Here is a 12,490-nt window from a genome sequence, read left to right as displayed (position 1 = left end):
ACTTTAGTTATATCCCACACATTTTGATATGTTTTGTTTTCATCTTCACTCAATTCAAAACAATAATTTCCCTTCTAATTTCTTTTTTAACTTGTGTTATTTGGAAATAACTTTGTTACTATTTGCTAATTTCACCATCTTAAGACTTTTTTTTATAATCCACAATGTGGTCCACCTTTGTAAGTGATCCATCTGAATTTAAAAAGAGTATGTATTCACTGTTGAAGGATGAAGTATTTCACCAATTTTAATTATGACCAATTGGTTGATAATGGAGCACAAGTCTTCCATATCCTAAATGATTTTCTGTTGACTTGTGATATTAAGTTTTGAGAGAGCATTGTTGATATCTGTAAATTGATTTTTATTTGAGAAGGACTAATCATTTACATTTACAGAGAATATTGATAGAGCTGGGTTTTAATCTACCATTTTATTATCTGTTTTCTATGTATTCCATCTATTTTTTGCTCCTCTTTTATTCTTTTTCTATGTTCTTTTTGACCACTCAATGTTTCTCATGTATTTAAAATCTTTCCTATTCACTGTTCAGTTGATCATTTAAAAAACACAATTAACCTAAACTATAACCATAGTATATCTTTGCATAATACTTACATTAGTTAAATATCAGTTTAAGTCTGTTACATAGCACATGTTCAGTGAAACTACCATTTAATAAAAAATAACTCGATATCTTTTGCATTTAATTTTGCCAAATATATTCTAATAACTAAGGGGGTAACTGAACTATCTTCCTCAGAAAATTTCTATTTTTGCTAAGGGATCTATAAGAGATTTTATGAACCAACAGAATAATCTTGATTTAAAATGATGGCCTTCAGATTCCTACATAATGAAGTCACTGGCATTTACTTTTTTAAGGTACAAGATTCAAAGCAATTCATTAGCACTAAGAAGTCAAAAGTATTTCACAGTTGAGAAATGACACTAAAATAAGACATCTTTTTTTTGCTTAAAAGATTTCATCAGGAAAATAGTAATAATAAATTTCTAAAATTGGCCCCTGTTTAGAGAGATACAGCTTATTTTCTCTCATTTAAAATATACTCTCTTAATTACTGTCATCCATTATGTAACATCTTAACTGTCATAGTGCTATTGAAGAGGTTTATTGTTAAACTGGATTTATAAGTATATAATAACCTGTACTACCAAATATATGTCTTTAAAAAAGCATACTTTATGAATATATGCAAAGATGAGTGGATTATACAGTCACTGAGGAGTTGTAAAAAGGTGTCTAGAAAGAATGAAAAGTCTTTATGTCAAAAGCAACAGGGAAAGAAAACATCTGTAAGCTAACCGAATTAATAGACTAGGTAGGCAAGAGGCTGATGTTTCTGGTAACCAGCCTCGTAGAATTTTACAGTATATATAAATTACAAAAACAAAAACAAAAAAAACAAACTATGTAAAAGAAAAAGTGAATTATAAGTATAAAAGGAAATAAATCACTGTTAAAATAAAAAGTAACTTTAACTTTACCTGATCATCATTTTCATCTGAAAAAGTTATTGATGTAAGCTTGTAGTTATTCTTCAATAAAAATTCATTGACTAAGAAGTTTAGAGCTCTCTTTTCAAGAGGTTTGATTGGCTCCTGGAAGCAAAATAAGAGGCAAACAGAAAATCCTAAGTTTTCTTCCTTCAATATTTATGCTACCATTTCATGTGGAAGATACTTTCAGATCTGTCTTCTGTCACCCACCTGAATTTCAGGACTTGATTTGTAATTTTTTCGTTCCTGTAAAGGAACTTCATGCTCTGGTGGAAAAAAACATAAATACTATTTTACTATTTTACATTCTAAAGTATCTCAGCTACTTCTACATTGTCAAAGTAGAAAAGTCTCAAAAAAGTTTTATGTACACCACCTGCAGCCTTTGTCAGGTTGGCTCGGAGGGCCTGAATGGTCTCCTTGGCTTTCCGTAGTTCAAACTCCAGGACTGGACAGGGATTTGGAATAAACACACACAGGCATCCAACCAAGAAAAGGGAAACAAAAATCAAAAAATAAAAAGCAAGGATGGGTATGAAAAAAAAATACAATTTGTATTGAAAACAGAAAGCATGCAATCTTTATGAAACTTGTGAACGCATGCAGCAGAGTTGATTTGCAAGCAAACTGGTGAATGTTTTCCATAGTTTTAGAATTCAGGGGATTATTATCAAATGTTCTAGCTGTCTGACAAGGAATAGCTCTATTTAAAGATAAAATCTATGGCCTACTTTCGTTTAGATAAAGAAAAATATTAATCATCTGGGTACTTCTGTTTTACTTAGTCTAGGTAAGAAATATAATGAGATGTGTTCAGGTGACATAATTTTTGGGGACAAGGTAAAAATTAGATAAAGCCCAAGCAAATATTATTAAAAAGAAAATGTTAGATTTTTTTTTTACACTAAAGTTAACTTAGAATGCATTGTCTAGAATAATGTTACAAATCAGTGTATAGAAACGTTAGTGAATAGATCCCTTAGTTAGAATGTTGAAGGAATAGGCTTAACAAATGTGATGCCTATAAATTTTGCTACCAACAAGAGTATGTTTTCTAAAAACAAGCATAGATATGTCAAACACATATCAAAAAACCAAACCAAAACCAAAACCAAAACAAAAAACCCAAACCCCAAGGGTTTTATTTTAGTTTTCATTTAAAGCCACAGGATAGAAATAGTTTCTCTTTTAATTTCTAATTAAGATAATTCTATAGCAAATGGATGGTTTCATTTCTAAAAGTATAGTTCTCTAAGGACACTAGTAAAATTAAGTAGAATTTCAAAGTTTCTGATAACTCTTATAATAGATATGTTCATGTTAACAGGTACTAGTGAAACTGAGAATTTCTCCTATTATCACATAATCTGATTATAACATAAATATGAATGTTTTAATAAGCTCTTTAAAATGTTTCATCATGAGTGAGATTTAACTATGTGTGTCTTAACTGGTGATTTTTCTTAAGATGTGTAATTACTGTGCTGTAGAAAAAACAAAGCTTATACTTGAGAAAAAAATATATTTCTGAGAAGTAAAGCTCTGGGAAAATTAAGTGATCCTTGTCACAAATGGATATTAAGAAATTACAGTAGTTAAATCGTTCTGCATAAAAACTGGAACTTAAGGTTTCATCTTAAAAATGCATTTTTTTTCCTAATTGACTGATGTACAGAAAAAAGATGCCAAATGAAATGTTATCAGAGACAAGCTATAAAAATATATGGAAAAATTAGGATTCACTCAGTTTGCACATTTTCAATAAAAACAAGATGTAATTGAATCACATCTAGTACACAAAGGCCAATTATTTTGATGCACAGAAATTTAACTGCAGTAACATGGAAGCACCACTAAAAATCAGATGACATTTTATGTTACTATATATTTTTCGGTAGTCAGCAATGCTGATCTGCAAATAATTCTGTGCAACAAAGTTAAAATATTTTCCTGAAAACTTACTTTCAGAAACTCTTAGAATTGCACTGAAGTAAGACTGAACACATTCAGTGTGTAAGGCAGGTACAGAATAGTTTTTTTTTTTTTGAGACGGAGTTTCGCTAGTGGGCTGGAGTGCAATGGCACGATCTCGGCTCACCGCAACCTCTGCCTCCTGGGTTCAGGCAATTCTCCTGCCTCAGCCTCCTGAGTAGCTGGGATTACAGGCACGCGCCACTGTGCCCAGCTAATTTTTTGTATTTTTAGTAGAGACGGGGTTTCACCATGTTGACCAGGATCGTGATCCACCCGCCTCGGCCTCCCAAAGTGCTGGGATTACAGGCTTGAGCCACCGCACCTGGCCCCAGAATAGGTTTACACAGCATGTTGGTTTTCTTTTTTTTTAATTTCAAAACTCTAGGCAACTGATTTTGATTTAAAAATACCTAACTGTATCTTAAATAAAATAAATATGTATATTATGCTTTTGACAGCACTTAAAATTTTCTAAGATACTACAGAACAATTGCAGATCAGAAGTGCCCTACGCCAGAATGATAGAAATATGAAAAAAAAAAAAAGAAAAAAAAAAAAAACTGGCTAAAACAGAAACTCAAAAAAAAAAAAAAAAAAAACAAAAAACTCAAAATGCAATTGGTGAAAGTTAGGCGACCAAGAGTAAAACACTGATGATTAAGGCACAGAAAGCCAGAAAAACCCATGTCAGACGGCAAGAATTTATATTTTTATGCACATCTACATATATTGCGAAATGTCTGAAGTTAGAAGTTACCAATGCTTTAAAAAAATAGTACTTATCAAAATGAATTCACTCTGCTGCATGTTTCTTAATATACAATATAGACTTAAGACAAAGGCTTATGTTTGAGTCTATAGTACATTTCTATAAAGTCATAATATAATCAAATAATTACATGAGAAAGTTTCAAAAGAAAGATTAATAGCAGTGCTATATTTACATATATAAATGCCTCTTCTTTATGAACATTAGATTAAAGCTAAAAATTAATTATCCCATAAAGAGAGACATTGTGCTGAACAACCTTGCAAATATTTTTCAGATATTATAATTCTTCCCCAAACTGTCTGAGGATAAGTATGTTTACTAAAAATGCTGCAGGAATGAACAACCAAGCTGCTCACTCTACTAGTCCAACTCTGCTAAATGCAATTTCACTAGAACTCAAGTAATAACTGCAAAGATGTCGATGTATATTAACATCACAGACCAAAACAGTTAATACTGAAGTCTGTATAAGCAACTCCAGATTAGTTGAAACAGTTATTTCTCAAGCTGCACTGGATAATACTGTAGTATATTAGAGGTACTTGAGTGCTTAAAGATTATCCTTTCATGACTTATGAGATTAACTCTGTGGAGACACCAAAGGTGAAATATGAAATTTCAAGGTGGAAATAAAATATCAGTATTTTGTTGTCCAACTCAATTCATCACTAATATTATCTTGAAATGCTTGCTAGACTCAGTTCATTTTGGCCCACACTCAAAATATTGCTGTATTTTAAAAGATGTTTTTCAAAACACTGGTCTGAAGCAAGTATTTTTCCATTCCCATTCTAGTTAATCATTGAAGAGTTCCAATCACTAGGTCTGAGTCATCTACTTTGCTATGTAAAATTGTCTTCTTTCAAGTCAGAATTTTTTTGGAATTTTTTTCTGACGATAAGGTGATTTGAAACAACACTTCCCAGTCTTTAATACTTACTTTAGTATCCCAGAACAGTTGTAGGAAAAGAAAAAAATTCTCTTTTGAATTTTCATAAGGATATGAGTTAGAATAAAAACCCATCCCTAAAATAATACAAAAGTCCCAAGACAGTACTATTGTCACCTCTACTAGGTTTAGAAAATTCTCCCTGCCAATTAGACTTGAGAAACCTTAGTACTGTTAGGTATGACTTAGCAATAAATAAGAGAAAACACTGGGTGCTGTGACTCATGCCTATAATTTCCAGTACTTTGGGAGGCAGACGGATCACGAGGTCAGGGATTCGAGACCAGCCTGACTAACATAGTGAAACCCCATCTCCACTAAAAATACAAAAATTAGCTGGGCTTGGTGGCATGCCCCTGTAATCCCAGCTACTAGGGAAGCTGAGACAAGAGAATGGCTTGAACCCAGGAGGCAGAGGTTGCACTGAGTCTAGATTGCACTACTGCACTCCAGCGTGGCCAACAGAGCGAGATTCTGTGTCAAAAAAAAAAAAAAAAAGTGACAGCAAGATGCAATCTCCATAGTTTGTAGATATTTCTTTTTCTATATTCAACTTGGTGGGAACTAAGCATCCTCTTTCCCAGAGCCTTAAAAAAAATTCTTCCCACTATTGTTCTTTCTGCTGGAGTTCCTCTATCACTCATCTCAAAGTTGGTGTTTATCCATGTATCATCCTTAGCCATTTTCTCTTCTTAATTTACACACTCCACTGTAATGACTTTCACTCCTGTGGACTTGAAGAGTCAGAAATTTAAAAATTCTTTTCACAAGACACAGACCTACCCAGTTATCTCCTAGATATGCCCACTTGAATGTCTCATAAATTACTAGTTCGATCCTATCTAAATGGATTTCATCATCTTCCTCTCAAATCTGGTTCTTCTCCTGCAGTCTCTACAATAATAGCACCATTATTTACGCAGTTGGCCAAATGGAAAACCTGTAGATGACTATTCACTTACTCCCTCCCCTTACTCTCACACCAATTAAATGTCTAAGCCACACTGATTCCAACCTTTAATAATTCCCTAAATAACCATTCATCTAAACTGTCTCTGTAATTGTCATAGTTCAGACGTTTATGACTTAATAGATAAATTACTATTTTATCTATTTAACCTAAAACCCTAAAGACCCTGAAAAATCCTGCAGAAAACCATGATTTTCTATACTTATCTGACCATAAAATTCTCATTTTCTTTTTTTCCACTTTTGTTCTTCCCCTATGAAACTAATGTTCTCATGAAATACAGTTTTGGAAATGTTAATCTAAAGTAAAGATAAAACCCTTCTTCTCTGGCCCACAAAAATTTAATGAACATATAATCACTTTTATATTTAGATTAAATATAACCACCCACCACAATGATGTATTCTTTTTTTTCTCTCTGAGCCTATTTTAATTGCATGGTGACAAAGAACAAGAAATCTATTTTCAAAATGCTATTTATCTTCTTTACAGCCTTGTTGGAGCACCTATCCTATTTTAAATCTGACAAAAATCACGAAATAAGATTTAGATATGGTTTCAAACAAGAAAATCAAAATGTACTGCTAATAGGAAGGAAAAGATTTACCTGTACCTGGGGAGAAAGATAAAATTAGAAGGCAAATAGGTTTATTTAATCCTGATAAAGCTGAATATGGATGCTGCCAGGCCATTACCTAAGGAATGAGAAGGCTACTTCTAATCCAGTGGACAGGGACAGATGATCACACAGCAAAAATCTAAAGACCATTTTAGAATGTCTACTGGATTATGTAAGCTTCATATGTCTGTACTGTTGACTGTTGTTCCTAGAGTAGCATAATACTTGAACTATAGAGAAGGCGCTATGAATGGAGATTCCAATACTTGATGTGATATGTGATAAATCTGAAACATTAACTGATCTTACCAGCAGTCAGGAGTGTCTTTTCTTACAAATCAGAAGGCATAGTTCTAGTTCTCCAGATCCCAAAACAGAGTTAAGGTGTGAACTAGAGAAGTAATTCAGTAATAGAGACATGAGAAAAAATAAAGTCAGGGACTCTGATGTTAAAAGATAGATCTTGTCAACCCGAAACAGGAATATGGGAGGAGGGGTGTTCTAAAAACAACAGGGTCTCTATTACCACTTCCAAAGTACTGAACTTCTATCTGTATGACTGATATAGACATATTTCAGAACAAATTCCTCAACAGCGGAAATGTTGTCTATCTTGTATGTCTACATAGAAACCTAATACATAGTACCTAACAAATAGCAGATGCTTGAAATGCCTAAAATAAGTTAAATAATGGCAATCTCAGTATTTAGAATATAGACCTCTCTTGTTAGCTTTAAGAAAACCAGAAAATTGAAGAGGTATGTTGTATATGCGCTAAGTATAGTTGTTTTAATAACATATAGAAAGTCTTTAATCTAAAATGAAAAATCACCTATATTACTGATTTTTTTGGTGCCTGCTACTATTTAAATCATTTTATATAAAAATGTATACTTCTTATCAAAAAAAGAGAAATGGAAAAATATCTAAAATAAAAGGTTTTTAAAATTTTACTTCTTTTCTAAGAAAATGGCTCTGTGAAATAGTTTCACATGGGAAAGACAAGAATATGCCATCCACATGAATATACAGATGGGTCGGAGCTACAGCCTGGTACTAAAAGATATATTGTGGGCTCTGCAATAAAAATTCTTTACGTGATACATCCTGATACAACCCCTTGCTATACGGAAGTACTGGGCAAATTTCTCAATCTTGGCATAAGCCTTAGTTTTCTAGGCTTATAGAAACTATAAACCTAAAAATGACCTATTTTGCAGTATTCCTAACAATTAAATAAAATACTTTATAAAAAGCACCTAGCATAGTGCCTGGCATAAAGTAGGTGCTACTAAACATTTGTTCCTTTAGAGACCCCCTTCCTCTTTGAGGGAATACGTGTGTATACATGAAAAAATAACCAAACTTTTAAATCTAGGAGAAAGGTGGTAAGAATGATGCTGAAAACAAATCTAGTATCTGTCTCATAAATTAATAGTTAATTAATCATTAGAGGAGACCCTTCATTTGCCAGGTGGGTAAACAGACTCAGTGTATTATCCACAAGCTCCCTCTACCCAGCACTGGTATAGGAAAATAATACAGATGTTTATTCTTAGATGTCTCTTCATTATTCTTCTTTCGCCTGTGCCCCCACCCCACCGCATATCATAGTAACAGACACAGTTCACTCTGCTATCCTACAGAAGCTTATTTCATAGTTTCTGCTAACCTGGGTACATTCAAATTAGATATTCTGACACTTTAAGTCATAGAAGCTTCAAAATTAAATCATTGGGAGATGGAATTTATAATTAAAAGAGAAGAAGAGTGGAAAGATTTGAAAAATTTGCAGCCTGTTCATGTAAAGATTGAAAAGGTTTGTTTAGAGAACAAACCAAGGGTGTGGTAAGTGGCCATTTGCTAAGGAGAGGAGTAGAAGGAAGCCAGGTAAGACAGCAATACAGTGGGAGAAAGACCTTGAAGGCATCGCAGAGTTCTTCCAGGCTGTCCCTCTCATCACAGGCTCAGAATTCTAGGAAGAGTAGAGTAGTTTTGGGAGACAGGACCAGGGTGCCCTCCATGGTTTACCGCTGGAAGCTGCCTCAAAACTCTGCTGCCTGCATTCTGGTGCAGTTCTCCTTGGCCACTACCTCTATGGCTCCAGCAGGCCATGTGAGGCTTGTGGTGCAGCTCCACAGGGTGCAAGCAGTAAGCTTTGGCAGCTTCCTTGTGGTGCTGACTCTGTAGACATGCAGAGTGTATGAGCTGTGGGGCCATGGCTCATACATGAGTGTATGAGCTTGTGGGGCCTCCACCTAGATTTCAAAAAATATATTGGGAAGCCTGGGGGCTCAGGCAGAAACCTACTGCAGGGTCAGAGCGGCCACAGAGTCTCCATGAGAGCAATGCTGAGTGGACCTGTGGGAGTAGGGCCACTTCTGAGACCCCAGAACTGTAGAGCCACCAGCTTGCAGGGGCAGCCTAGGAGAGCTGCAGGCACAAACTCCAACCCATGAGGAGTTGGTGAGGTTTACACGTTATTCAATGGCAGATGAGAGGACAATTATCTTTTCCCAATTATTGGCCTTTTGATAGGCTTTTCAAGTAAAAGCAAAGAGTCACAATCTTTTTTTTTGAGACGGAGTTTCCCTCTTTTTACCCAGTTGTTGGAGTGCAATGGCGCGATCTCGGCTCACCGCAACCTCTGCCTCCTGGGTTCAAGCAATTCTCCTGACTCAGCCTCCCGAGTAGCCGGGACTACAGGCATGCGCCACCATGCCCAGCTAATTTTTATATTTTTAGTAGAGATGGGGTTTCACCATGTTGACCAGGATGGTCTCGATCTCTTGACCTCGTGATCCACCTGTCTCGGCCTCCCAAAGTGCCGGGATTATAGGTGTGAGCCACCGCGCCCGGCCCACAATCTTTTTAGAAATAGAAATTGTGATTAATTGAAACTTTAAAAAAGTTTCATCCACACACTTAACACATTTGATTCAATAACAAGCCATTGTTCATGAGCACTAAAAGACTGAAAGATATTCTCTTGGGATTATATATGCTCTTCTTCCCCCTTTTCCTACTGAACATGAATCACAGCATTTATTTATATATAAGCACAGTATAGTAATTAAAAATTATTTTATTTCTCCAAACTTAGAGAGATAGTATATTCTATAGGCTAAAATGGAAGGTCTGGTGTCTTATGGTAGTCTCAAATTAAAAAAAAAAAAAGTAAGGCAAAAACTATTACATATTTAATATATTTTACTCCTAGCTGTGCAAATCTGAGGGTTATCCAGGTCTACTGCTCTTTGCTCATTGTCTCTCAAAAAGTGTTTAGGTCAGACAGAGACTATCAACCTTTTTACTCTGCCTTTAATAAAAAGACAGGGAATGAAAATGATATTTGGTAAAAGGAACTTCTATTTTCTTCTTCAATTCTACCTTATAATGACATAAATAGTTAGAGATTGTACCAAACAATTAATGATCATAAATTTAAGCTAAACATTTTGCTTTTATGTCTGTTGCCCCTAATTACAAGTACTAAAATATCTAAATAATGAATATAATAACAAACCTCTTTAACTTTGTTCAATCTAAAATATGTTTTAATATGAAAATTAAAGGAAAAAACCTAATTATATGGATAACTTCTGGGTAGGAGTTATTTTTTCATATGTAACAATTTATACGATAAAACTATATAAAACTAGATATATTTCTAAATAAGCTAAAATACCATATATTTTATAATATATAATAGCCAATATACACAAGTGCTATTTAACAAGTATATAATATATAATTAGAATAAATTCATCCTAAAATTTGAATTATTTTTAGATATTACCAATGTGATTTGCCATTTTGATACAGTTGTCAATAAATGATGCTCATAATTCAACAATAATTTGAAATGGAGAGCCACATTAAACTATTCTAGTGACTTCCCCATTACATGGATAGTGGTATTATTTATATTGCTGAATCCTGTCTCAGTAAAACAATTACATTTTTTTCTAACTCATACAACATTGTCTGAGATTTTAAAATATTCAATATCTCTATTCTTGAGCAAGGAATGAAAATCATTTATTGAAATGACATTTTAAATTACATCAAACCTAATCTTTCATGCCAAAGGTAGCAAATAATACAGTCAATCGTAGACTCTGTTCCTGGGTTATGTGGATTTGAATCTTAGCTCTGCTACTGAGTCTTATATAATTTCTCTCAAAGCCTCAATATCCTGGGGAGAGGAAGATGATAATTCTGTAATTCAGTGAGTTAATATAAATTTAGAATAGTGTTTGGAATGAAACAAATGCTATATAAGAATTCACACTCATTTTTATTCATAATGACCATGAGGGTTAAGCATTCAGTATGTTTAAAAAAATTTGTCCCAGTAAATGGAAGAGAAATTCAACAGAGTTGGTTAAGAAAGAAATCACATTATAGGTATTCTGTTACCCCATTTTTCCTTCACAGGCCCCATCTGTTCCATTTGGTATTCCTTTTGTTCCAGAAGTACCCACCATTCTGATGGAGCTCAAAATACCCAACTGATGCCTCTGTGCTTTTCCCATCTCTCTCAAAGCCAAAGTCTTAGCAATTAAAGAGGATGTTGTCCTTCTTACTGGGATGCGCAGGGTCCTAGAGGCCCTTACTGTATCAAGCATTAACCTTCTTTTTTCTGGATCATAGCAAAGTCAGACATTTCTGAAGACATGCTGTGATGGTTGGAGAGCACTCAGGGAACTGAAGGCAAACTTTTATCAACAAGCACAAAAGTATTTCAACCTTTTTTTTTTTTTTTAATTTAAGAGATTAGGCGTCATTATGCTGCCCAAGCTGGTCCCAAACTCCTGGCCTCAAGCAATCCTCTCACCTTAACTTCTCAAGTAGCTGACATTACAGGTGTGAACCACCATGCCTGGCTCAAAACCAATTTTTAACCATCAATAGAGTTGTATTGGTACACATATGTGACTATCAGCCCTGGTTTACAGGATCAAAGGAATGGGGCTAAGGTCCAACTTTGTACTATATTTTGGCTAACTTAAACCTGTCTTACACCAGTTTACAACTGTGTGGTTATAAACTGCTAGCTCCAACCATAAAACAAATTATAGGGATACATAACCAGAAACTCACAGTACCACAAGAAGAAAACGTTAGGGAACCTCCAAACTTACAGTAAATTAGTAATTAGTAACATAACTTTGTATAATAACTATATATGCTATAGTCACATACCAAATGGTAGAAGGAAAAAAATTCTTCAAGCCATTTTATTATTTCTAGAATGTCAAAGAATCCAAATCTGTCCTTACAATTTTACTCACCTGCTACTTTTTCATCTGTTTCCCTGTTACCATCATCTGAATATCTTGCAAAGTCTAAAGAATCAAGGGTACTAATGCTCCCAGCTCGATCTATAATAAAGAGAAATATAAAAGAATTAAATAAGCATTTAAATTTAATTGTTAAAATAAGTAATGGGAATTCAAATACCTATATTATTTCTAGTTAATAAAACTGTAATTCTAAAATCTAGGAAATCTTTTAAAACAACCACCACCACCAAACAAAGTAAAAATGTTCATAACCATCACGATACTTTAAGATAACTAAGTTTCCCTGCCCCCAAACAATGCACAAACAGTGAAGTAAAGGAATATATGTGTACAATAAATGAAAGGAGATAATATCTTAGCAAAAATAATGAATGT

The 12,490-nt window shown here is 34.0% G+C and overlaps 1 protein-coding gene across 9 annotated transcripts in view; it reads right to left on the bottom strand.

The window, feature by feature from the left end:
• The window catches only part of RELCH (RAB11 binding and LisH domain, coiled-coil and HEAT repeat containing), a 120,553-nt gene that overhangs the window by 85,440 nt on the left and 22,623 nt on the right, over nucleotides 1–12,490 (bottom strand). For 7 of the 9 annotated variants that reach the window (XR_013525936.1, XR_013525937.1, XM_008979915.5 and 4 more), the window contains exons 2-5: nucleotides 12,104–12,193; nucleotides 1,898–1,969; nucleotides 1,732–1,787; nucleotides 1,510–1,623 (exon numbers count right to left, since the gene is read on the bottom strand). Coding sequence is in view for 7 of the 9 variants with exons in the window: in XM_008979915.5 (XP_008978163.2) it covers nucleotides 1,510–1,623; nucleotides 1,732–1,787; nucleotides 1,898–1,969; nucleotides 12,104–12,193 (332 nt within the window). In the remaining 2 variants the exon portion in view is untranslated. The remainder of the gene's footprint in view (nucleotides 1–1,509; nucleotides 1,624–1,731; nucleotides 1,788–1,897; nucleotides 1,970–12,103; nucleotides 12,194–12,490) is intronic. The other 2 variants (XM_008979918.5, XM_008979919.5) reach the window with 1 other exon arrangement.

This window comes from Callithrix jacchus, chromosome 13 (assembly GCF_049354715.1).
Source record: "Callithrix jacchus isolate 240 chromosome 13, calJac240_pri, whole genome shotgun sequence".
NCBI classification, from domain to species: domain Eukaryota; kingdom Metazoa; phylum Chordata; class Mammalia; order Primates; family Cebidae; genus Callithrix; species Callithrix jacchus.
The sequence above is the reverse complement of the archived record's forward strand: the minus strand, read 5'-3'. Positions and strand labels throughout refer to the sequence as shown.